Raw genomic sequence first — 26158 nt, 5'->3', positions numbered from 1 at the left:
TCATATCTAGGATGAATCATACTTAACATGGACACTTTATCGAAACATTTTGACTTCGTTATCTTAATAGAAAGTAGATAAGAAAAATTTCTGGTTTCGATTAAAGGTTTCAGAGACTAAAATCACTTCAAAAAATATATTTTTTTCTAGACTAAAAATTATATACACATGCAGTTAAAAAACTACATAAATGTGTAACAAATTCACTCGATATATTTTAGTTATTAAAACGAACTCAAGATAAAATTAGGTGAGTTGCAGTGTAAGGGGACTGCTGACCGATTTACGTTCTGGATCCGGGGTCGCCGCACCGAGAACTGGACCACGACGTCACTAACAATTTAGATTTCACAAGAAACAGTTGTACCGAACTCTGTTCTCTCATCTTCTGCGAGAAGAAAGAAAGTGGTGAGACTTCTAATCATACAAGTCTTCGTTATAGTGGAAACCAGTCACGACTTTTTACTCACAATTCAACAACACTAGTATTTATAATTGTTTCTGATCGGTTTTTTATTTTCACCTAAAACATATTCAAAAAAACATTAGAAAACGTAAACACTACTTCATTAGCACACGAACTTGTATTTAAAATAAATTGTAACGATAGTTCAAATCCATTTTCTTAATGTGTTTATTTTTACTAACGTGTTTATTTTTTCATAACAGTATTCGCTCACTCATGCTGTGTGCAAAAATAAGGAAAGATGTGAAATATTGTAGCTCATTTAATTAGAAATCATTTAGTTTGAAGAAAAAAGACTTACTTTAAAAATGGCTCTAGAATATTATTTAAGACTGCAATTGTATAACCTTGGATTTCCACTGGAAGAACAATATATACACGTATAGAGATAACAATGTTATTGTACATTACATGTCCGTTAGCAGTCAAAACCTACAGTTAGTCCTACACAATAATATTCTAAAGTGGAATTCACAACAGTGATGTCACCGTGCTCATGAATAACTCACAGCCACTGTATGCGCATCCTCTTTATATTCACACGCCGAGATCGATATTCCATTCATTGTTTACGAGCCATGCGACAGTAGAACATGTTATGTTAAAATCTCAGACTTTAAGGGCCTGTCCCACCATTGACTGATAGAGGCTCAGATAGCTTAAAAATGACATCACTCTCAGATAAGTTAACAAAACTTCATATTGTTCATTTACTCCGCTGTTATTTATTATATTGATCGGATTAATAGTTAATCTAAAAATTACAAATTATGTGTGACAAGACTAATTTAAACCTTACAGTAAATGCAAAATGATTTGTAAAATTTAACTTAACAGCTACGGGACTTGCCTTTATCAAGACATGTTTAACGATTGTAACATTCGCCGTTTACAATGTCGATGCTGAGTTATAAAATAAAAATAACCAACGTTTATATAAAAAGTTCCTACGTCAAACCCAACTCAGGTAGACGACGACTACATTGTAATTTGCTTTTGACGTCACGGAAGTTTGATATTAATTAGATTTCATTTGAAGCTTAAGTCATAACTTATGCTTGAGTATAGCTACAGACTTGTATACTACATAATTATGGGTTTCTGGAAATAATTGTTAATCAGTAACACGGAAGCAGCGATGTTGTGCAGATACAATAATCTGATATTAATAATTAGACAGGACAACATGAACTAATCTGTAATTCAGGAGTTGTTATATTCGCAATTGAAAAACATTCGCTATTAATGATCACGAATTAAGTGTTTTTGAATTAATTAATTGTTTGTAACGTCCGCTCTATAACTGTTTTCAAACTCTCTGATTAGCTCAGACAAAAATGATTCATACTTATTGAGGTCGATTATTGTTATTGTTTTTATTATCTTGCTTTATTATCCGTTCACGCTTGAAATTATAATTATACACAATAAATGAACTTATCTGACAAATAAATCATGCGATAAAATAACCGATATTTATTACGTAACAGTGGATTTCCATGGCAAAAAAAAAAACAAAAACACATCTCGCTCTATATTAAAAGCAATTGATTACTTGGCGAAAATTCTGCATTAACCAAAGTCTCAAACCAAAACTTATTATTACGTTTTAAATATAATTTAAGACAGGTTGGAAATTTCCTCTCCAGTAATTCTAAACCAGCTCCGTTAAAGAGAACGTTGTTTTTTGTGCATTCGTATTAAAATTCATCACGGAACAGCAATATATTTGAATCGTGATAATTTATTGAATTGCATCGCGAGTAAAGACATTCATTGATTATTTTATCTTTATAATTATTTGATTAACAAACGTGTTCCTACTGTTCTCACAATTCCGACAAATGTATCGGAATGAATATGTTATTAGTCAATAAATCATGACAGAACAACCAACCACGAAATTAAATAATAAATTAAAAAGAGTTAATTTATGTGTACTAGCTTTTGCCCGCGACTTTGTCCGCGTGTAATTATACCATAATAAAAAAGAAATGAAAAAACCTATGTTACTCTCAGATAAATTACCTTTTTAACGGTGAAAGAATTTTTAATCGGTCGAGTAGTTTTTGATCCTTAATTACAATAAAACAAAGTTGTCCTCTTTATAATATTGGTATAGATAGCGAATAAACTACTCGACTAATTTCAAGAATTCTTTAACTATTACAATACCGAATCATCCCTGAGTAACATAAATCTATATTTAATATCATCTTGTTATATTTAAAAAATTAACATGGCAAGACACTGTGCGAAGAAACTACCCGCTGATTCTGATATTTTATACATACAACACTTACGTAAATGTTAACATTCATTTCCTTAAACGTTGTTATCAATGATTTAATCATTGTTTAATCTATTAAGTGTCCCGCGTGTATTAAGTAATACAAAAACCCATACAAAATGGCCCTAGTTAATAAATGACGTCACTTGTCAATCCGGGTAGTGGTTATTTCAGGAAATTTCCACATCTTTAACGTCGACATAGGTTGTGTAGTGTCTTTAAATTTGCCATTAAGTGACTGAGTAAGCCATAGTGCTTATTGTGTTGGATATTGTTGCATGTAGCAGTTGGTACACGGTTGTCCGGGTTCACTGACCATCTGTCGTTTGTTCAATAAAGTTTAATCTGATGCTTCTATGTTTAGAGGTAAGACGCACAATAATTGATATAATGTTATTTACATTCTTTAAAAAGTGTAATTAAAACACACGCTTAACAAGGCTTGAATTATCTGTCGTCATTCCAAAAGTTAGTTATGTTCAAATGTATACTATTTTACATTCTCAAAAGGAATTGGTACTAACATATAACCTCCATAATGCTATAACGTTTTCAGAATTTAAATGAACCAGCGTTAAAAGATCACGTCTTAGCAATTAGTCGGTATCGTACACGCAATCAGTTCCCGAGTTAATTTCTTAGAAAATTCTTAAGACTCCAAACGGTCTCAAGCGTATTAACATGCTTAGAACACTTCAAGTTTTTGCTTTGTGTATAAAGATATTACCAAGTTAAACATCCAAGTAATTAAAATTACGCCTACAATTTCTCGCGTATTTCTGCCAACACTCTAATTTATTTCACAACATAATGGATTAGATAATTATTAATATTAGTTGCAAAGTTACAATCATACAAAAACTGACAAAACCTAATTTGTTTTAGTCAAAACTTGTTCAAACTTTGAAAACAAGCAATACAACGCGAGCTTCGTAACAATACTAAGCGAAACATGGCCTGAAAATTAACAACAAACTCGTTCACCAGTTTAATTTGTCACCCTTGTCACGGAGCGGTACGTGCTTAACCTAATTCGGTAGTCTGTTGCGGTTATCCACTCGAATCCACTTCGTAGAAAATAATTGAAACCGAGTAGAAATGAAGCGTTCCGCAGGGCAGTCGGTTGGGATCACTTTTATTGGTGCTGACAAGCGGTTGATTAAAAGAAACTTCGTTCATATGATATGTTAGTTAAAGTTTTGCCCAACATGCTTAATTTGAAGGTACTTATGGTAAGGCTGTATCCCACAAGCGCATCCTGTTAAGGGACTCTCATAGTGGGTCAAAAATAATGTCAAATCTAATAATCAAAACAAAGTCAAATTCATAGTACAAGTATAAGCTCATATTGAACTCTAAAATAAGGGACTCGTTTAGTAATCTATTACCGTCTCGATGCGGCAGTAACACTACAGTCTGTGATATATTATTTAATCTAATAAAAATGTCATGTGAATATATAATTCAATCGGAATGTGAACAATACTTGGAAGGCTATTAAACAATAAGCGTTGACATGATTATAATTACAGTAAAACAGTTAATAGACAATTAAAATTCCCCCGTTACTATCAACATAATGCAATTGTAATATTCTTCTTGGTTACATTTTGTTATTAGATTGACACAGTTTGTTGTTGCAGACTTTAGTCTGGAGTAATATAAATATTGCACAGGTATTAGATACAATAACAAAACTATGTTTACAATATTGCAAAGTTTTAGATAAGAATTAAAAAAATATTTATTACTATATAACTAAAGTTTGATTTCGTTTGCAGGATGCCGGCGCTCCGGCTGCTCGGGCGCAAATGGCTGGCAGCCTCCGACGACCTCGTGTTCCCGAGCATCTTCGAGCTTCTGTTCCGCTTTGTATGGTAAGAATATGAACTATGTGATTCATCTCTTAAATGGTCCATTGAAGATGGAACTGTTTTCGTCGGATAAGTGTCTGATTGCAGCTCGCGCGTGTAGCAACCGACACCATAAATTAACTCAGCGCTTTGCTTGCGAAACTAAACGGAAATCGGAGTAAATGCAATGCGATCATGCGAGTCTAATGACTGCGACACATGTCACTGGCAAATCGTTTATGCTGCCTGGTGTACTTGTTTAGGCTAACCGCAAACACTTGGCAAATACAATACAGAAGATTGTAGACAAATTAAAAACATTGATCATATAAATAAAAAAAAAAAACAATAATATACAATGTATGAAACATATGTGTAAATTTTGAGACAGTGTGTTCAGCGTCACAGCAATGACACGCAAAATGGCCGCCCCTCGAGTGAAACTTGATACAAGATATTCATGCCAGAGCAACCTAATTGTTAAGTTGAAACTTATGCTTTGTTATGACTATAAGTCTCTTATCTAAAGTGTTCAAAACCAATGTTATGGAAAGTTACATCTTAACTTTTACGTCAGTAAATAGTTACATTTCAAATAGAGTTAATTCATTATTTTTACCGCATTAAAACTGTTTTATATGACCATTCCCTTGTGACCAGTAGTCTAAACAATTGGATCGATTTTGGAACGTGGCTTGTATAGTCTTCCCCAGAGTAAAAAAGTTAATTAGTGTTATTTCTAAAATTAACTTATGGTCAAATTACAGAATAGAGGTCAGATAAAGGCATTGTAATAGTACAAAAAGTAGCTCAGATTGAAAATTTTATGAAGCGACAAAATAACATATTTATGAAGTTTCTTGTACAAAAAGAAGTAGCTTATTTTAGGTTAAAAACATAGACTCATTGGTAAAATATCTACTAGAATGACGGTTTTTCCTTTGCCTGGGAAATTCATTTATACTTGTTTTTTAATTTTTTAATCTTTTTTAACAGAAAGATTTGTTTTTTTGTAAATATTTAAAGTGGTGTTCGTTTTTAACGGTTTAGAAATTAGATTAAATACAGAGGATTAAGGGATTAAATTGACCCCATAGTATTATTAAAAAAATACCTGAGCAATATGGTTATATTCGTGTGACATGTTCTTTGGCCTTTCTAGCTTGTGCACTTTATTTAACAATGAGCCTTTATATTGGATAAGTGGTCCTACGACGTAATTTACGTTTATTACCATTTGCCTCGCAACCACAGTACATCTCATTGTGGAAACATTAATCATATTGCTCAATATATCAACACGAAAATTGTGAATTGAAAAAAATGCACGCAACAGTGTAATTTGCAGAAAATCATACTTCATACAGGTCATACATACTTACTAATATTATAAATTTGAAAGTTTAGATGGATGGATGTTTGTTAGAGATTGTATCTAAATGGCTGAACGGATTTCGATGAAATTTGGTATAGATGTAGAGGATAGTCTGGAACAACACATAGATTTCTCACCATTTTTTTTTTAAATTCCACGCGAACGGAGTCGCGGGCGAAAGCTAGTATTGTAATAAAACGAATTTTAATCAAAATTTCAAGTTTTGTTCAGTCTCATGTTTCTTTTTTAGTTTAATAGCTTTAATTATTATTTTTGTTTTATTCATGATATTCCTTAATTACTTTTGTAATTGTCTGACGTACAAAACTATTCAAACTAAAAAATAAAATAAACTAGTGTGCATTAACTAAAATGCTTTTCATTTTGAATAATATAAAGATATAAAGATTCTGCTATGGTTATTAATTATAGCTATATGTATTTTAAATAAACATGATGACAATCTTCACGGTAGAATTTCACTGTAGTGACGTACAGTAATCGCATGGCAGTGTAATTCTACGGTTATTTTTGACCGACTTCCCAAAAGAAGGAGGTACTCAATTCGTCGATATGTTTTTTTTTTTATATATAAAACAATGTTCACATCGCTATCTCTGTCGAAATATCTTCTGGTAATCGGAGTCATGACAACGTCATTTTACTTAGCCCGACAGTTTTAGCAAAGATCGATTACATCACAAACTTTCACAGTAATTAAAAGCAAACTTAATTTCTCTCGCGTATGGATGTATGGAATGTTTAATATTTTAACTATAAAGAAGTTTTTTGCTATTATTGTAGCATTATAATTGCTCTATTGTTTTTTATTTGCCACCTACAGTTTTTTATTCCACAAAATTTTAATTATACCTACACTTCAAATTTGGAATTGTTTGCTGTCTTCCGATTTAGTAATTAAACACAATTCTTCATTTTGCTTAATAATTAAATAAATTTGTAAAGTAAACGATCGATATCCATTGATGTAAAGAGATATTTTTAAAGTTGTTAAAATTAGTGCCGCCGATGTTAAGATCTATATGTTCAAAACGTATTTTAGGTTATTTTCTTTTTCGTACATCAAAGGTTCAATTTGGGCGCGGTAACAACCGCTTTGACCTTGAAAACTCCGCTCTGATAGCTTCGTAATGGATTTTAAATTGTTGCGATGTCTCTTTTGATTGGCTTTATTACTGCTTGCTACCAGCGACCAGCGCGCCGGCCCGCGATCGGTTAACCTTATTATAGGACATTTCTCGATGGACCCAGGACACGATTATGGTCAGAATAATTTTCCAATTACTGCCATTCTGTATTTTAAAATTAATGTGAAATTGAGATTTTTATTAAAATAACTGATGAAGTAGGTCTTTTGTATCCAATTTGTAATGAAAAAATTTTTCAACCCAATTTGTTTGTATTTCTTGACGTATCATCATATATGTATCGACTTATAACAAAATTGTGTTATCATTACTGACTAGGCGAATTACAAACAGACAGAATTCACGATCGGTCTGTGACATAAAACTCTTCACTATTTTGTTTACAGGTTGGTACTTATAGCTCTAGTAGTGGAGGTGCTGATCCCGATATCATGGCAGTGCTCGAGCGAGGGGTGGTCGGGGGGCGCGTTTGTGCGACTGTACCTGTGCGGGACGTTGGCACTGCAAGCAGCACTCCTTGTCCTGTTGGCCGCACTCGCCCTGCACTCCGCCAAAGGCACCATCACAGACGTCGACGCAAGGAAGATGGTCGCCCCTTTGTTATTATTAAAGTTAGTATTATTTATATTACAAAGTAGAAAGATTGGTATTTTTGTCTGTATTGAACTACCTCGAAAACGCCTGGGCTGATTTCAAAAATTCTTTCTCCAATAAATGGCTACGTTATCATTCTATAATATTATTATTACTACAATTTTCGCATTTATAATATTAGTATGATTATGATATACTGTAAGATGAAAGTACTCTACATAGGGAGTGTTAAATGAAGTTATCAGAGGCCCTAATCCTTAAAGTGTTCACAAAGACACGAATTCAATTCTGAAACTCAAACCGTTTTGGATCCTTTCCAATTAAACTTTGACATTGTAATTGGATTGTAGAGGGATCTTGTACATAAACGATGTGGTTAGATAGGGACTTGATATTATTAAAAAAATTATTAACTATGTGAAAGTTATGTAACCAAAAATAATTTTCATCATTTAGATTTGGAATATTAAAAACCATACAAGAAATTAAACTTATAATTATAAATGAGAACATAAAAATGCATTTAAATATTCATCGTTTTTTAGTTTATAAAGTGTGCAGTTGAAAGGAAATGTTAGTTATCGTTATGAGAATTCGTGAGTATGAATATTAATATTGAAACAATTGTCACATGAATGTTTTATTTGCAGAGTTTTATTGGTGTTGCCAGAAATAGCATTAAACGTGATGGGCACAATGTGGATGTTCTGCGAAGTTATCGAATGCTCGGTCACGGATAAATTTTCAAGTATTGTTATACAGAGTAAGTAATTATTTGTACAAATATTTAATTTCTGAAAAAAAAATATTTACAATTTGATAACTTTTTTAATGAATCAATTTAATTAAAATTACAATCATTTTGTTGTTTTAGGTATAGTTCTTTTTAATTGGGTGCAATTAGCTCTCACGATATTCGGCCTATTTATGGTGTTCGATCCTCTGGGGTCAGTGAACTATGACGACATGCAGGACACGCCGAACCAAGCCAGACATCACAAGAAGGTGACAGGACTGTGGTCTAGAAGGTTCCGATGGGCGTTCTGTTGGTTGAAAAGAGACGAACACGGAAAAGAGGCTTTTCAACAAGTAGCAGGTGCATATTATACTTATATTTTACTTACTAGTACCTATAAATAACTAACGTAATATATTTAGTTGCTCGACGCCCAAAAAGGCTCTTGATATTCTCATATGTTGAGCTTAGTAAACTAGACAATGAGCTCTGAGATTGAATTTAAAAGTAATAGAGTAAAAGTTAATCTTAGAACAGCGTAAAATCACCAAAGATCATAACAAGTGTGTTCGAGTCACGTCGCGGTTACATCGAAAATATTTTGATATCTGAAATAGACTGAGTTTGTTTTCGGGTCAATGGTTCGCTTATAAACTGGGTTAGCATTCACAAACAAAAACAAAACAACGAAAAATAACTTATATTAGATTTGTCTTGAGTTTCCTTATTTTGTTTTAGCTCTACTCAGCGCATTATTTAGGTCGACTGACCTTGTTCCTTCGGATGTCGTGGCGGGTTGTGTACTATTACGAGTTCGACAGAAACGTGAGACAAGAGAAATGAGACGTATCCAAATGTTGAACGACGAGGAACCTATATACACTACGGACATAAATAAAATATTCTCGGAAACTCCGCCCTGGATGAACCTTGAAGATGCGCTGCATTATTTGAGGCTGTCTATCGCGGCGTACGGCTGGCCTTATGTATTATATCGGCATTGCTTCACCGGATTCTGCAAACTTGCCAAGCACTTGACCTGCTGTTGCTGTCGGTATGTACGTCATTGATAACCTTTCCAATAAAACTCTACTGCAGATTCGAAATTTAAAGATTTTAAATCTTTTCTCTTGCTTTGTAACAGAAATAACTACACTTAGGAAGTTCTTAATTCGATGGAGATTACTAATATAAATGTGTTTTCAGGCCAAAGAACTCAATAGTGACGGACGACAACTGCTGCTTGTGCCACTTCGCTGGCGTCAAGTACATGTCGAAGCTCTCCGCCGATGATATTATCTTTGCGTCTTTCAACAATCGCGTCTTTGAAGTAAGTTGACTTTTCTCGTATGAGACAAAAACAGAGTAATTACAGTAAGTGATTTTAGAAACAGTAGTGGGCGAAAAATAAGTACACGTTTCATAATTATAATTTTTGTAATGATATTGAAAATTTTAGCTTCCATTCTGCGTGATAGCGGACCACGAGCGGGAGAGCATTGTGGTGGCGGTGCGGGGCTCCATATCTCTGAGAGATATCTTCACAGACTTCACAGCCGGCTCCGAGAAGTTTGAGGCTGATGGTAAGAAAATAAGGACATTAGAACCAACTATAAAAATTATAATAATATCGCCTAAAATCAAGCGGTTACAACTTGATGTAATGAATATTTAAATTATAGAAAAAATGTTTAATGTGTACTTTGAATTAATTTATCGCTTAACCTCACAACAAAGCGTTAATTAGAGTATTTTTTCTATCACAGGCTTGCCAGAGGAGACAGCCGCCCACAAAGGCATGTCGATGGGCGCAGCGAAGATGTTGAGGCGACTCATGCCCGTGCTCGACCGCGCCTTCCAACAGTTTCCACATTACGACCTAGTACTTACAGGTAAAGTAACTTTGCACTGCGGAATAGTCTATAATCATATCTAATAACTACGCTATAAAATACAAAAAGATATTTTCAAATCTCACTCGTTGTTTCTGAGATTAACGCAAACTCTTTAATGTACAAACAATGAAAGAAAATGGCTATATACGCTACATTTAGTGTGCTTTAGCATTTTTGGCTGATTCATAGATAACATAGTTCTTTCCTTCTCCAGGTCATAGTCTAGGAGCTGGCGTAGCAGTATTAGTAGCGTTAAAACTAAGGCCCAGATATCCACATTTAAAAGTATTCGCATTTTCAACACCGGGTAAGCATTACAACACTTTTTGTACTAATCGACAGAGGTAATTACAATTATTTTTCTTTATATTTATTAACATAAAATTAATAAAAGCAAAGTAATCTCTTCCTCGTTTAGATACTGTTTAATTGCTGTTACTATATAATTTTTTAATTGACATAATTAGTTAACGAAAACTTTTATGAATTCAAAATCCGTAACACTTTTTTTCAATTAATTACGATAACATTTTTTTCTAAACAAATAGTTTACTGGATATCCAAATCTATTGGTTCATATTTCATTTAGTTAATAAAATAGTGGGAATCGGGAAGTAAATATGTCTAAAGACATCATGGGGCCCGCAGTTTACAACAAGGTGGTTGTATGTCTGTCTGTAATTTTTTTAACATTATGGCTTGTAAAACCAATAAAATATTTGTATTTAATTAGGGTTGGTTTTACGTTGCGTTTTCTGTGCGTACAGCGGGTCTAATAAGTCGCGAGGCGGCGCGCTTCACGGAGAGCTTCGTGCTGACGATAGGCGTAGGCGACGACCTCGTGATGAGGCTCAGCGTGCACAGCATTGAAAACCTGCGCACCAAGGTCATACAGACCATACACGCCACTAAACTGCCCAAGGTACGTATGCCACGAACTTTGCTTCCATAGGAAGAAATGTTGTTTCTAAGCTCCCTTTAAATTGTGACTTCAGTTATACAAAATCGGAAAGTTCAATGTACAGAGTAACAAAATTATATATTGTAGTATTTTCCGAATATTTTAAAGGCTCAAAGTCCATAAAATATTGAAAAATACTATTATGTGCTTTTTCCTGCAACTTAGTCCGCGCGGTATTAAAAAAAGGAAGAATCCTATGTGTTCTTCCAGATTATATTCTACATCTGTGACAAATTTCATCGAGACCCGTGAAGCTTTATAGATATACCTTCTAACAAACCATCCATTCGTTTATCCATATAAACTGTCGCATTTATAATTTTAGTGAGATTTCGTAAAATGCAATTGCAAATACCAACAGCGGGTTTTCAGTATCGTGTACTAGATATGTTTGGTGGCAGTACCGTATAATGCTGAACGGGTTCGGGTACGCGCTGTTCGGCGTGCCGGCGCGCGACCTGGAGTCGACGTGGCGGCGGCCGGAGGAGCTGGAAGCACACGCGGCGGACGACAGCGACGCGCTGCTGGCGCAGGGCGTCTCCACCGTGAGTGCTGTCAGTTCACCACTTTCTACTAGCTGCCGTGTGCTGTGTGCTGTGTGCTGTGCCGCTTGACGTCACGTGCCGTGTGCCGTGACGTGTCGTCCGTGTCGCATTGGTCTCATCGCTTCTTTTTCATTGGCATGGTGCTTTTTTGTGAAGGTGTTTCGTGACATTTCGACCATTTTGTAATACTTTATTATTTCTTTTATCACGAAATATCTTTATGTTATGGAGGTAGGTGTTGTTTTAATTTTAGATTTAAGTTTGATCTTTTTTACCTTTCTTTTTATTCTATCAATTTGTGTTGTGCATTTAAAAAAATATTAAAAAATCTTATCAATTTGTAAATTCTAGTTCCATACTGCTGAAGGATGACCAGTATCATTACAAACGTGTGGAACAAAATACTTCTTCAGATAAAAAGTTATTCATTTGCTTTTTTTCTTTGTAATTTTTTTGTTCTTATCTCCAGTATTTAGTTTGGTTAATATCGTTTGATGTTTAGATCATTATCATCTGTGCATGTAACTTTTAAATTTCAATTGTAATTAATATCATATTCACATCGCAAAATAACCATTTTCACATGCAAAGGTGTTTGTAATTGTAATGCTAAAATTATGCTAAATTGTTATTGATATTTGTAATTAAGTTGTAAAAAGTGTTAATTGAGTATTTAATCAAAGTGTTTACCATAACTTATTTATATCAATGTATTATTTATGAAATTCTCCATTGCAAATGTCAAAGTTACTGTTACCATAAAAACTTTCGTTCTTTAATGTTGGCAGCTTTAAATTTATGATCCCTTTCCCACATGAGGGTTTTTTTTTTCAATTATTTACCGCTAAGTTTAATAGCGTGAAAATATATAGCCTAATGCTGTGATTGCTGGCATCCTACGCCACAAAGTAGTGTGTTTACGCTTTATTATATTTGTAGAGAGTAGAGATATATCCATCTTATTGATTTTATTACTAAAGATGTAATTGTAAAATCCATTTTACGGTCATGGTGTATAAATGCAGTTGTACAACCAGGAGGCGGCGCTAGTGTCGCGGAATGTGTTCGCGCGCCGCTTCTCGTCAGCGCGGCTGTTCACCGCTGGTCGTATCCTGCATATCGTCAGACGAAAGCGCATGGGCATTGAGAAGTAAGTCATTTATAATACTTCAATACTAAACAAAATACATTTAAGATCCTGTACTTATACATTTTTATTTTTCTACTCTGTATAATGAGAGTATAAAGAAATTGTAATGAAATTTCCATGTCTAATCAAAGGAATGAAGAAGATGAAGCGAGGTAAATTATTAACATGTATACGATAAAAAGCGTCGCGAGAGCGTCGGTGGCTCAGTGGTTTGAACACTTGACTTGTAATCTACAGGTCTTGGGTTCGAATCCCGCCATGTACCAATGTGATTTTCGACTTTTTCGAATTTTCATATGTGCATAGTTTACCCGACGTTCTTACGGTGAAGGAAAACATCGTGATGCAACCTGCACATATCGGCGAAGAAATTCAAAGCTATGTGTGAAGTCAACCAACCCGCACTTGGCCAGCGTGGTTGACTATGGCCTAGTCACCCCTTATTAGGGTAGGCTCCGAGCCCCTTGGTGGGGACGTATAGTGAGCTGGTGATGATGATGATGATGATGATGATACGATAAAAAGACTATCTGTTGTTCTCAGTTATTTGGTCACTAAGGGAGATCTGTATTAATTTTTATTGCACTGAGAGAACCAACACAGAGAAAACGACATCAATGTAGTTTGCAATAAATGTTGAATTCAATTTTAACTTAACAATAATAAAAGATAACGTTTTACTGCGTTGCTTTTGATTCTTTAAAAGACAATAAAAAAACTACATTTTTTACATCGGAATTTATAGCTAGTTCTAATTGTGTGCAGGAAGGTGCGTACTCAGGAGCCTACGTACGAGATGCGTTGGGCATGCGCGGAGGACTTCATGGAGCTGCAAGTAATGCCGCGGATGCTGCTGGACCACCTCCCGGAGAACGTGCACCGCACCATGCAGACAGTACTCGACGAGCGACACTCCTACAGGGTCACGCACGTCGTCTAATTCTCCTTACAACTTAGTTAAGTAAACTGTAGTTAAAACCTCAATCTGCGATTAATGTTTCACAAATTAATCGACTATTTTAAAAGAACGAGAAATCTCTGTATTTTTGTAATTAGAGCTGATTCATGACAGTCTAAACTGGTTGACATTTTATGAATCTTTTTGTAAATAATCTGATATTAATTTGTATTGTAAATATCTAAGTAACGACCTTCCTATAGGATTTGACATTCATAGATATAAGTGATGTACAAAGACTGTGATGAAGCTAAGAATGAGAATATTAATGAGAAATGTTAAATAAGTGAAATGTTTATGGATGTTTGATAAAACTTTATATAGTCTGTGGTTTTGAATCTGTGTAAATATAAGATAAGTTGACGAAAACGTTGGCGTTTCAGAGGAACCGTGACGGCCTTTTAGTTTAATTTACAATGTGATGATAATTTTTTAATTACGACATGCTTTTCTGTTCAACAATTCATCAAATGAAAGGCACTCATTAACTATATCTGCACCAGTACGCTTTTTGGTCCTCGCCTATTCATCTAACCATATATTTATCTCTATTTTCTCAAAGAGAATAAAAGGGATGAATCTTATGATAGAAGAAAAGGCAAGATTAACTAAAGCGTAGTGTTGACTTAGCTGTTAACTAATTATTTTGCTCAATAAAAAAGCAATTTACGTATCATGACCGTTTTTAAGAATCTTGCAATATTAAGTATTGTAAAATACTGTTAAGTACAATAACTAGTGTAGAATAGGATACCGCGTTACCGGAGTCAATTATATAGGAAATACAAATTATAGGTTATAACGATATCTATTTTCAGTCCTAGAAACAAGATGTAATAAAATAATATTATAGTAGAATTATAAACTTGCCGTGTGTCCAAATATTTAGAGAAAAATAAAAATGTATGCGATTACTTATAAACTCAAATTATATAAATTTTACACACGCTTGAAACAGAAAGATTTTTTCTTGTATAGCTCTTTCACGTTATTTCATGCATATAGCTATACTAATACGAGACTACTGAGTTAATTAAATAATGAGTATATGAGAATTAATTTGCAATAAAATTGATGATCTGTACTCAAGTGTGAAGCAAATCAGTGAAGCGGCTCACAGCTCAGCTTAATTTGTACCTGCATTATAGATCGTGTTAGCGTTAGTGAGTTGACAATTTAGTCGTTGAACGGATCAATTTTTTTGATCTGAATGTTTGAGCCGGCTCAGAGCTATTTCACTCACGTAGTTTTCACTATACTTCGATATTGGACACACGGATTCTGTACATTTAAATCTCGGGAACAATAAGCTAAATTACTAATTACTTTACCATTTTAATGACATTTTAACAGTAATATGCTAAAAAATGTTTTATATATTTATTCCAATATTATCTATTGTAAGAAATTTTAAAATAGCATTTACCTTAAATTAGGTAATGAACATTCCAAGTTATTTTCGTCCTAACCTCAGTTTAGTGTGAGTTTGATATGGTGCCTTGTTTGTATTTTTGAACGTATTACGTTATTTTACTATTTTTGTTATTGATATTTATTAAACCTAAGTAGAGTAGTCACAAAATATTAGGTCAGTTTTGACATAAGTGTATATGTTAATGTTCGTTATTGTTTTGATACCAAAAGGTACAATAAAAATGTAAAGTTTGTATCCAAGTTTATATTCCAAGTACACTTTATAACTTTTAATGTAGCTGTAGCCATAAATTATTTAGTTTAGATGTCAAAATAGACCTGAAATATTGTGAAAACTCTAACTTTGGGTTTTTTAAACTTATAAAGCCTAAAAATCTTGAGGGTGTTTTTATTTTTAAATTATTTATTGACTTTTTGTTAAATTTTTAAATCATGAAAAATATATTATTGTATAAAAAACTACGTAGTTTGTATCCAGTATTTTGTAAACTATGAAACTGGTACTTAATTTCTATGAAAAATATTTTCGTAAAGGAAAAAAATTCGTTCGAGTATTTGAAGAACTGAGGTTCTTTTTACTTGTACCCTAAATTAGGGCTTTATAATCTCTATGTATGATAACCAATGTCCTGTGTTGGGTTTATGTTAATTTATATTAAAATTGCATTTTAAGAAAAGCTATTTATTATTCTCCCTTCCTAGTTTATTTATCGGTTTTACGCGTAAGTATGAATTTCTATTACCAACACACCTTAATTAAAAATATATACTTACGTATTTCCATGACACTTCATGAATAAAAAAAATTTACTAAGTACCAATAAATGTGATATCATGTAATTTTTTTCCACAGCGTTCCTCACATCTTTGACTAAACTATCGCACGACTGTTCGATTGTCGAATGTCACAGTCAAGTCAACTGTTTAGTTGCACAACTAAAAATCGAGTAGTGCCATATAAACTTGTAGCAATCAAAGCGAGACAAGTGTGCGATAGTTTAGTTTAGAAATAACGCAAAACAAACGGGTATATTAAAACATCAATGTTGATTTATAAATTCATTTATTACAACAATTTATAAAAATACAGTCAGTTCAATATCACAGCGACTTACAGATAACTGCAATATAGAGAATATGCATGCAATAAAATATTAGTTAACATTTATAAACATTAAAACCGGTTATAAAGCAAAATTTAATTGAGAGAATACAACGATAAAAAAAACGATTTTTTACTTACAACTATATACGCAAGAGCCATTTTATATTACCAATTAAAACTACGATAACAAGGTTTTGGGATGCTAGTTATTTAAAAAAAAAAGATTATACTGAGATCTAGTCGTCTACGAACAAATTAAAAGTAATCATCTCAATAGATTGCGAAGTTCCGTCATAGCAGCTTGAGAGGCAGGGGTTTTTTTCTTCTCCGTTTTGTATCTTTCAATGAAATAAACAAATATAACCTATTACCATTCGCGCGCGATTCCGTGCACGTAAAATAAATGAAAAAACAAAAGCAAGTTTCATTAAAATCCGTTCAGTAGTTTAGGTTATAAACTCTAACAAAAATCCATCCATCTAAACTAAAGCGCCAATAGCCTAATGGTTTGGGGTACGGACTACCGATCTTGAGGCAGAGGGTACAAATCCTGCCATTTGATTATTGCCGTATATTCTAGCACAAGCCAAGAGATTATTTGGAATGAATAAGGGAAATATTAGTTAATTACAAAAAACTGTTAATTAAAAAAAAACACATATATAAGTTTGAGTAGGCATAGAAAAGAGAGGGGGGTAAACTAGGTGTTAATAACGAAATCCACTAATATTTTAAAAATAAGGAGGAGGGGAGATAAACGAGCTGTGCATAACGAATATCAATGCGGGTTACCTATTAAAAGCTTTGCATAATGTTACCTGTGCAGGAAGTCGTGCGCGACGTCCGGCCTGTAGGCGGCCATGTCGCGCAAGTAGGGCTGGTCGTGGGTGAGCGCGCGCCGGTACGCCAGCTCGCGCCACGCCGCACCCCCGCCCCCGCCCCCGCCTCCGCCCCCAGCCCCGCACCACAGCACCAGCCCCTCCATGAAACTACACACAAATCATCATCACCACCTCACATCCCCACTGAGGAGATCGGAGCCCACCCTAAGTGATTATTTAATTTGTTTTTCAAATGGATTTCCCTGTAATTTGGACATAGTCTGTCACACGTAAGATACTAATTATTTTTTTTTATTTCATTTGCACGGACGGAGTCGTGGGTACTAACTAGTATTTAATAGAATTCAATGGAAATAAACCATTTTAATAACAGGCTTAATGAAAACACATATTTTCAACATCCACTTAAACACTATAATTTGGTCGCAGGTGAAGATTTGTTTACCGACTGTTGTAAAACTAAAAAGGGTTGCTGTTTGGTAGGATATTTAAAAGAAATGTTTAAAAACTATAAAGGATATTTTATCAGTGTATATTGATGGTTATTACTTGAAAGTTGAATTCAAAAAATAACTGACCTCAAATATTCAGTGACTAGATTGTACATCTGTTCCGGCGTCCTGTTCAGTATGAGCCTGGTGGGCGAGGCGCCGAGCAGCGCGGTCTGCAGCGCGACCTGCTGCGCCAGGCTGGCCATCTCCCCCGCGAAGCCCGTGCAGCCTCCCTGCAGGTACAGCTCCGCGGCGTCCGTGCAGTGGTTCAATGCTGTATCGAGCAGAGTTCTAGTCGACACATTGTCATGTATCATCACCCACGTCGGCTGAGTCTTCTTCGGTCGAACTTCATCCGCTATCTTCTCTAAATCATCTATGAGGTTCAACGCCTGTCGTCTTTTAACGTCTGCGGCTTCGGAGTACATGTTGAAGTGGAGAGCCACCATGATGTACGCGTCAGTATCCCCGGGGCAGTGCGTCTTCAGGAAGTCGAGGAGGCCGTGCTTGAAGGCGGCGATCCTGTCCGGCTGCTGGCCCAGCATGTAGTCGAACTGACCTAAAAGGTACTCGAACTGGTGGTTGTCACGCAGAGCCTGGTATTTCATTAAAAAAATAAAGATATGTTTAACATGAGACAAAAACATACCGATCTTAGATACTCGTATGTAGAAATCACAAACCCAATGCAATAATAACAAGTTCTAACTTAAATTACTTTAATATTGCATAGTTAAAGTTAAACGAGTCGAACAGATTATCCAAGTTAAATTAGACCACTAAAAACTACCACCATCTCCAGCCGCCACGGAAGACGACGGGGCGACGAAAAAATGGTCAGAATCTCGATTTTATTCATGAAATTTATTTTGACGAACATATATTCTGCTAAAACTTCCTATTAAAAGTATGACCTAGACAGAACAAGAAGGACCTGGAATATGTAGGCGCACTCTGTGTAGCGCGCCAGGCCGGTGAGCAGACGCACCATGAGGCGCCAGGCGCGCGCCGCCAGCAGCCGCGCCGCCAGCGCCTGCGCCGAGCGCAGCGACACCGCCACGCCCTCCGTGTCGCACGCGCCCGAGAAACACTCGTGACCCACCACCAGCAGCTCGATGCAGATTATGTTCACCTATTTAAACACTAACACTAACGACTACTTCGTGAACAGCCGCAATCGTGTCTGAACACAACTTTTTGATAATATACGATACTTTAGTGAAGTCCTTAAAATATACGGTTATATTATATAACCGTATGAAAGACAGAACTAGTGAAAATCACTTTAAGACCAGAATCATCCTTGAAAATTAAAAAAAAAGATTTACAATACATTTTATTATCGTATATATGTATATACGTTATCAAGAAATATAAAAAATATGTTTTAATTTGGTTAAGTTTGTTTTATGCGCGTTATCAACCAATGACCTGGTGAAGTCTAGGGCCCTCTGTCTCCTTATCATGTAAACCCTTTTGCCCCTTCTTTAAAACTACTTAAAAACGAAACACTATAAAACTAGTTAAAAATATAATAGCATCACATACCTGTTTCGTTGATAGTTTGGCGCCTTTAGTTATCTTCCTTATATTTGATTTCACTTCGTATCTTACGTGAACATTACTCCGGGATATTGCATCGAAGAGATTCCTTCTGGTGTCTCTTGTCAGCTTGTTACCGACTGTGTACACAGTCGACACTGAGTATACGGACTCAGTCTCAGCTGATAATAAAGTACCTTCTTCGGTTAAAACTGATTCCACTTCATCATTCTCAACATGCTGGTATTCTTCGTCTATTAACGTTTCCAAATCTAAACAACTGTCGTCTAAAGTGTTTTCTGGTATTTTAAATGTGGTCGTAGCTTTATAAATCTTTTGGAAGGCTATCAAATGATCGAGAATCAGCCTTCCTATGTGACTGCAAGCGTCAGGTCTCATGTTTAGAAACATTTCAATATCAGAATTCAGAACAAAGCCCCATAATGTGTACTGGAAGTGCTCCTTTTGCCTGAACGTGGATGTCTTCACTAGATGTGGCGATATTATCGCGCCAACCATTTCCAAACAGAGATATTCAGCAACCTATTTGTAATAATTATTTTAAGAACATATTTCAAAAATTTTGGTTTTCTAAAAAGTAGTAAGATGTTCTGCATATTTTTTTGATAAAGATCATTTATAAATGGTTACTAAAAATACGACAGAAACATTGGCAATAAACTTGTAATTAATGCAGTCTACTTGCAACTTACCTGTTTGGAAGGTACATTAAATGTCCTGAAGACGAGATTGGCCAGCGACATGCGCGCCCTGCCGCTCACCAGGTTGATAAAGTCCACAGGACTACATTCATATTTCAACACGAAAGTGTACTCGCGTCCAATTTGTAATGCTATACGGAAATAACTCGCAATCTAGAAAACAATATGTAGGATTAAATAATTTCAAAACATAAAAAAAATATTTCCATAGAAATAAATCAATTTAGCAAAAAGGTAGTCTGCAGAAGGATGACGGTAAAGGTCCACAGTGGATGAAAAAAAGTGGGCGTACTAAACTAACGATATCATTTGATACATCTCATGTGAAATTTTGATTTGTCATAAAGTTTGGATAGCAATTTTCTCTTTAATCTTAGGTGATATGATGTTTAAGAGGACAGGATAAAGTAGGGTAGACAGAGTACCTGCTTGGCGAGAGACAGTCCGCTGCGCACGGCGAGCGCGTCAAGCGCGGCAAGCCGGTCTGCATCCTCGCGCGCCGCCAGCTGCGGCACAGAACCTGCCTCCTGACGCTCTTGGATCACCACCAACTCTTCGAAACTAGTCTCCGAAGTCTCCGATACTGATATATTATGGATATTCAAATAAACTAGCACATCTAAAGCTGTTAACTCGTCTGAATAATCTTTGTATAATCACTTACCCGTAAGTTTATTTTGTAGCGGCGATGATATGACCAAACGAAGCTCTTGAGGCAGCTCGTACGGCGAGCACGCGCCCTCGGCCAGTCGCAAACACGTCCTTATTATCTGAACAGGACAGACGGGAGTCCTGTACAGATACTCTGGAGGAGTTTCGTATAACGCTGATAAACGAAACGCTTCTACTAACAACCTCAACTCTAATAATTGATTCACAACTCTCCTCCAACAGTCTATCATATCCGGCTCTTCTAGTAACACTACATCTTCTATATTCCCCACGTCAGATTCTACCTCTATCTGATGCAGAGTTACCGAAAACCGTTTATTGGCGTTCATCTGTCCCATACTTTCAGACAATGTCTTATCTTTCTGTCCTGTAAGAACGAAATGCAGGAGACAATGGTAACTATTCAGGAATACATTATCTTGGTTTTCCACGTTGAAGTAGGCGTGCCACATAGAATGTTCGATCTCCTCTCTCCTTCTGCCGTATTCATGATTCTCTTCAAACCAGCTCATAATAATTCTGTACGAATAAAACTTCTGTATTGGATCTGTTATTGATGTGGCGTGTCTTGTGAGGAACTCTGTCGCTGCGGTGAACGTAACTGCAGCTTTCTTGAACGCTTCGCTGGATTCCGCTATGAACATTGTCAAATCTTTGTCCTCGATTTCAGTCTCTCTCATATGCAACATATCATATTTATGTGCCCATTCAACTTGCAGTATGTCGTTTACAGGTAACGCGGCCAATTTAGCAATTTTTAGTGCTACATCGTAATTCTTGTTTTCTGTATACATCTTTATACACTCTGCGAGATAGTTCTCGCATTCGTCTCTTAGCAACTTCTGTATATTCACTACTAATGATGTTTGCATTGATATTTGTATGATTTCGAAGAGAGTCTTAAAATTTGGTGTTGGCACTGAAAAAAGAATGTTATTAAAAAAAGCAGTGGCTAAGAAGATGAATCTTTAAAGGCATCTTACCCATCAACCCTTTTTCAAATTGTACATCAGATAAGCAACGGAGAAACTCTCTTTGATGGTAAGCACTATCAAAGCTGTAACTCAGCGCTATCTTGACTAACTCAACGGCGATCTTCTGCAACATCTCCTTAGACATGTGCCACGGCATGCCGGCCGACTCCGAGCTGTACTTGCGTTGGCATTGCTGTAGGAAGTTCCCAAGAGTTCTCGAAGTTTCCATGTCGAAAGTACGCAGACGGATGCAACGGTGTAGGAACGTTGTCAGCAATGTCAGAGGGCTATCCTGAAAAGATTAAACATAATAGTTACCAGTCTTTTATACCGGCTTCAAAATAAAAAAAAAGAATACGTATCTTACCGACATGAACACGAGCATTGACTCTTGCAGGGTGGCGATATAACCTTCAACAAGACACACTTCTGCCACCACGAGGAACTGTTCAGAGAGTGGGCGGTGGGAGATCTTAGCCTGCAGCGCCTCGCGCGTGCGCTCTGACACACCTATTGACGCCAGAACCCATTGCGCCCATAAGACATCTACAGAGTTTGGCTGTTGATAAAAGATTTCAAACTTATACTATTACCCTACCAGAGGTGAAAATCCTAATTTGTGGTACTAGTTGCGCAATAATTTTAACCTCTAAAATGTGTGAACGATGATGGCCATCAAATTTATATTACGACTTCATAAAGTCCGTGAAAGTCATTTGGGTTGATAAACGTATTATTGTATCAAAATATAAAGTTTCATTTACAATTTCTTTATGGAGCATTGAGTATCATTGTTGTGTTTGGGTTGTCTAAAGCATGAGTTACCTCGTAACAGCTGGCGATGAGTACCAGCAGCGGCTCCCGGCAGAGGTCTGCGGCGCGCAGCAGCGCGGCGGGCGGGTCCTCGGGCCCGTGGCAGGCCGCCGCCACCTCCCACAACTCACGACCCATGTACCAACTCAATGGAAACTCGAATGAAATATTTTGAGTTGGACTCTAAGAAAAAAATTTAGATATGTTCGTCAATAGAAGCATTTACTCATCCTTTATAAACAGCTACACGCTTAAAAATTGACTTACCACTTCCATAGAACTGAGTCTCGAGAATCTTCTCTGACCGTTACTTGAAACAGATTTGAAATCTTTGTCCTCTTCAGTAGTTTTGTGTAACATTATGTACTTTAAGTGTTCCGCATACGATTGCTTCTCAAAATCTTGAGACAGTTGCAGCATTTGTGATAGAGGATATCTGAACACGTCACCGAATAACAAAAAGTTAAACCAGGAATTGTTCCTAACAAACTCCTTAAGTTGAAGTTCTGGTAACGGCAAATTATGGAGTATTGCAAACTTCACCATCGTTTGAGATTCATACAAGACTAGAGTCATATCAAATTTATCTTCAGACTGTATCTGTTTTAATTTATTAATCGTTATTTCTTCTAAATACTGCAAAATTTCTTTCGCAGCTTGATCGTTACTTTGCATGAGTTTAGACATATATTCATTAACAACTTTGTTTGCTTTCTCTTCTGAGAAATTTTTATTGACCATCAAGTGTTGCTTTATAATTTTGGCTGCGGACATGTGAACTCTGCACCTGGAGGGATTGCAGCCTATCATTGCTACGAAAGAGACAGCGCAGGCCGCCATCGCTGGGTCCGACCAGTTCTGCAACGCTAGAGCGTGAGCTTCACAGCAAGCGCTTTTTATACTTTTCTCTTGTAATCTATTGTACGTCTGATACTGCTGTGCCACAAACGCCTGACTAGCATTACAAGGACGGTATTGCTTTAAATAGTACACATGGTTTAATTTCGCGACGTATCCGTATCGCTTGATCAGTTTCTCATTTTCGAAATCTGGCATATCAACTGATCGTTGAGATAATGTCTTAATGCCGCTTCTTACTTCCACATCACTAGACAACAGACTACCCAAACTACGCCTGTCAGATTTTTCAGCTAGTACACTCTTCGTGTTCTGATTAATTAATTGAAATTCAAATATTTTCGATACATCTAAACCACGATATCCGGAGAGCAGTTGATAGACATTAACATCTTTCGAATCATACATTTGATAACCACCTGCAAATTTCTTATAAACATTATATAAATGTGGAAGTTTATGTTTGTAACCTTTGTTGGGCAATTTGAAGTCTTTGAATTGTAAAATATCGAGCTTCGAAAATATGTCAAATAGATTTGCATCGTCCTCGAGTAGTATCATGCCCAGGACTAAATAAGGATTAGTCGAAATATAATTATCAATATCATTTTTTGCTATTTGCTGACACGTTTTATATACAGGTACAACATGACTCTGTCTATCCGATGTCTGTTCGATGCTTTTAAACAATAACCACAGCTCAATGCAGTCTTTTGCTTCTTGTTCGACTTCTGATAAATCTGTATCTAGTATATGTCCCTCAACGCACATAGTTAATACATTATAAAGTTTATTTTTTACACAATATTTTGCCAATTCGACGTAAAATTCTTGTTTAGTTATTGTTGCACAAGATTCAGTGAAGATATCATCAATTTGTTTTAAATTCTGTGTTCGTGCCAGTCTGGAAATTATCACATATAAATTTTTTCGCTCATCATTATTTACTATGCCATAAGAACACAGTGTGTCATAAATACACAATTTAGTGTATGCAAAACAATTACTTGTTGCAACATTTTGAATCATTTCATTCGTGATCGGCCAAGATCGAAAAATTTTATCCAAATTCGCAAGCACTTCACTGCTAAATCCTTTTGTATCCACATTTAAAAGTTTATTAACAAAATTTTCATTTATAAAAAAATTATATCTTGCATTCATATCTCGAACAACCTCTGATGTTTGGACGTTTATCCAACGAACTAATACCATTGCCTTGTTTCTTTCCAAAAGATGAATCCACATTTGTTGGGGGGATGAGAAGTCCAGTAGTGAGTATTCTAAAAAAATAATTAAAACCCTGGTTTAATTACAGAATTATTATGAAAATGTTTTAGTAAAACCCAGAACACAAAAAAGTACAAATATTTTTTATAAACATCCAACTTAAATGTTGTTAATGCTTTCTGTCACTTTTATTTACAGTTAAGTAAAATATTGATAATTGTATGTCCAATCAAGCATGTCTTGGTTATCAGAAAATGTAAACTTTGCAATATTGTTAGTACAATAAATTGAATACTAAATAAAAACATCAGACATCTCAAAACATACAATTATTATGAAAAATTTTAGATAATCCTTTTTGGATGATGTTAAAAATTACATTGAACAGTATAAAATGAAATTTTCATATTGTTTCATAAAAAATTAAATCTGCTTACCAAATGTGTTAAAGAACAATGTAGTTGCTATTTTACATTTCCAATGTGATGGATACTTTTCAATATCTTCAACAGTAAGAGCTTTGATCTCACTCTCATTGACAAAAACCCTATCATTTCCTTCACCAAACACTTTATTCTGCTTAAATGTTCCATCAACTTCAAAAGACCTTTCTAAATATCTGAGTAAATTCCAATGCCTTTTGAAATTCAACCACTTATCCAAATTTTCGGTTTTAATATCTTTTGATAGTTTTTCCAAGTGTTCAACAATGAAATCTCTATATTCAATGTTTGAGGAGGTGGCTGCCAGTGTCATTAGGTGATCCTCAGGGTTAATGTTGACTTTATTCAAGACATGTAGCACTTTAAAGATTTGCTTTCGTAGAAGTAACTGAATAGTCCATGTCTTAACCTGTTTAAACAGTAATAATTTAACTGCGAAACTTAAATAATTAGATGAACATGCAATTTAGGAGATCAATAAATACCTCAGCTAAGAACCACTCTCTTGATGAAGATTCAGTCCAAGAATTTTTTTGCATTAAATACTGAATAGCTAAATCAATATGAGTGCCTTTCGCGGCCGCTTCCCTGACTACATCTCTCGGTGACTTCTCTTCCCAACATGACCAAATTATTTTTTCATTTTGTGTTAATCCTTCCATTTTTCACTAATTGTTTACGACCTACAGGTCCGAGTCAATACAAACATTTTACACTGTGACCAAGACAAAGAAACAACCATACAATAACGAAAACATTATTATAATGAGCCAAAACGTCACGTTTGTTTGTACACTTCGCTGATGACTGAATTTATTGCATGTTCGATACATAAGTTGGTCAAAGTCCAAAATATACGATTGATTAGTAACGACGTTTTTATTTAACTATTGCTATTTTTACGTTATCACATCACACTGAATTATGTTTAATTTCAAGATATTAAATTAGTAAAATTTTGCAGGTCCAACCGCAATAAAAACTAGTGTTTTCAAGTTTATTTCGTTTGACATTGACAACTGACAGCTGATGCTGATAGG

The 26158-nt window shown here is 35.4% G+C and overlaps 2 protein-coding genes across 5 annotated transcripts in view; one reads left to right on the top strand and one right to left on the bottom strand.

Annotated features, from left to right (window-relative positions):
* The window catches only part of LOC106109354 (sn1-specific diacylglycerol lipase beta), a 50608-nt gene extending 34510 nt beyond the window's left edge, over positions 1–16098 (top strand). For 3 of the 4 annotated variants that reach the window (XM_013290820.1, XM_013290822.1, XM_013290823.1), the window contains 13 exons: positions 4538–4633; positions 7540–7764; positions 8398–8510; positions 8622–8843; positions 9222–9537; positions 9690–9813; positions 9943–10066; positions 10250–10375; positions 10593–10685; positions 11146–11300; positions 11741–11893; positions 12922–13034; positions 13800–16098. In XM_013290820.1, coding sequence (XP_013146274.1) covers positions 4538–4633; positions 7540–7764; positions 8398–8510; positions 8622–8843; positions 9222–9537; positions 9690–9813; positions 9943–10066; positions 10250–10375; positions 10593–10685; positions 11146–11300; positions 11741–11893; positions 12922–13034; positions 13800–13974 — 2035 coding nt within the window. In that variant the 3' untranslated portion in view covers positions 13975–16098. The remainder of the gene's footprint in view (positions 1–4537; positions 4634–7539; positions 7765–8397; positions 8511–8621; positions 8844–9221; positions 9538–9689; positions 9814–9942; positions 10067–10249; positions 10376–10592; positions 10686–11145; positions 11301–11740; positions 11894–12921; positions 13035–13799) is intronic. The other variant, XM_013290821.1, reaches the window with a different exon arrangement.
* Positions 16099–16501: 403 nt separating this feature from the next.
* On the bottom strand, positions 16502–26138 carry LOC106109288 (spatacsin). Its single transcript, XM_013290726.1, has 14 exons — positions 25604–26138; positions 25113–25527; positions 22855–24728; positions 22600–22770; positions 22142–22333; positions 21784–22066; positions 20793–21719; positions 20554–20711; positions 20120–20281; positions 19413–19949; positions 18799–18996; positions 17952–18460; positions 17350–17520; positions 16502–16869 (listed from the first exon to the last, which is right to left on the bottom strand). Exons 1-14 carry the CDS (start codon positions 25778–25780, stop codon positions 16797–16799), a joined length of 5847 nt encoding a protein of 1948 aa, XP_013146180.1. The 5' UTR covers positions 25781–26138; the 3' UTR covers positions 16502–16796.
* Positions 26139–26158: the final 20 nt, after the last annotated feature.

Source organism: Papilio polytes, unplaced genomic scaffold, assembly GCF_000836215.1.
Source record: "Papilio polytes unplaced genomic scaffold, Ppol_1.0 DF821289.1, whole genome shotgun sequence".
NCBI classification, from domain to species: domain Eukaryota; kingdom Metazoa; phylum Arthropoda; class Insecta; order Lepidoptera; family Papilionidae; genus Papilio; species Papilio polytes.
The sequence above is the reverse complement of the archived record's forward strand: the minus strand, read 5'-3'. Positions and strand labels throughout refer to the sequence as shown.

Coding starts and splice junctions, on each gene's coding strand:
- LOC106109288 (XM_013290726.1), bottom strand. CDS start 25,780: ATGGAAGGATTAACACAAAATGAAAAAATAATTTGGTCATGTTGGGAA. Junction 24,729..25,112: donor ATTGTTCTTTAACACATTTG/GTAAGCAGATTT, acceptor TTATTTTTTTAG/AATACTCACTACTGGACTTC. Junction 17,521..17,951: donor CTAGTCACTGAATATTTGAG/GTCAGTTATTTT, acceptor ATTTGTGTGTAG/TTTCATGGAGGGGCTGGTGC.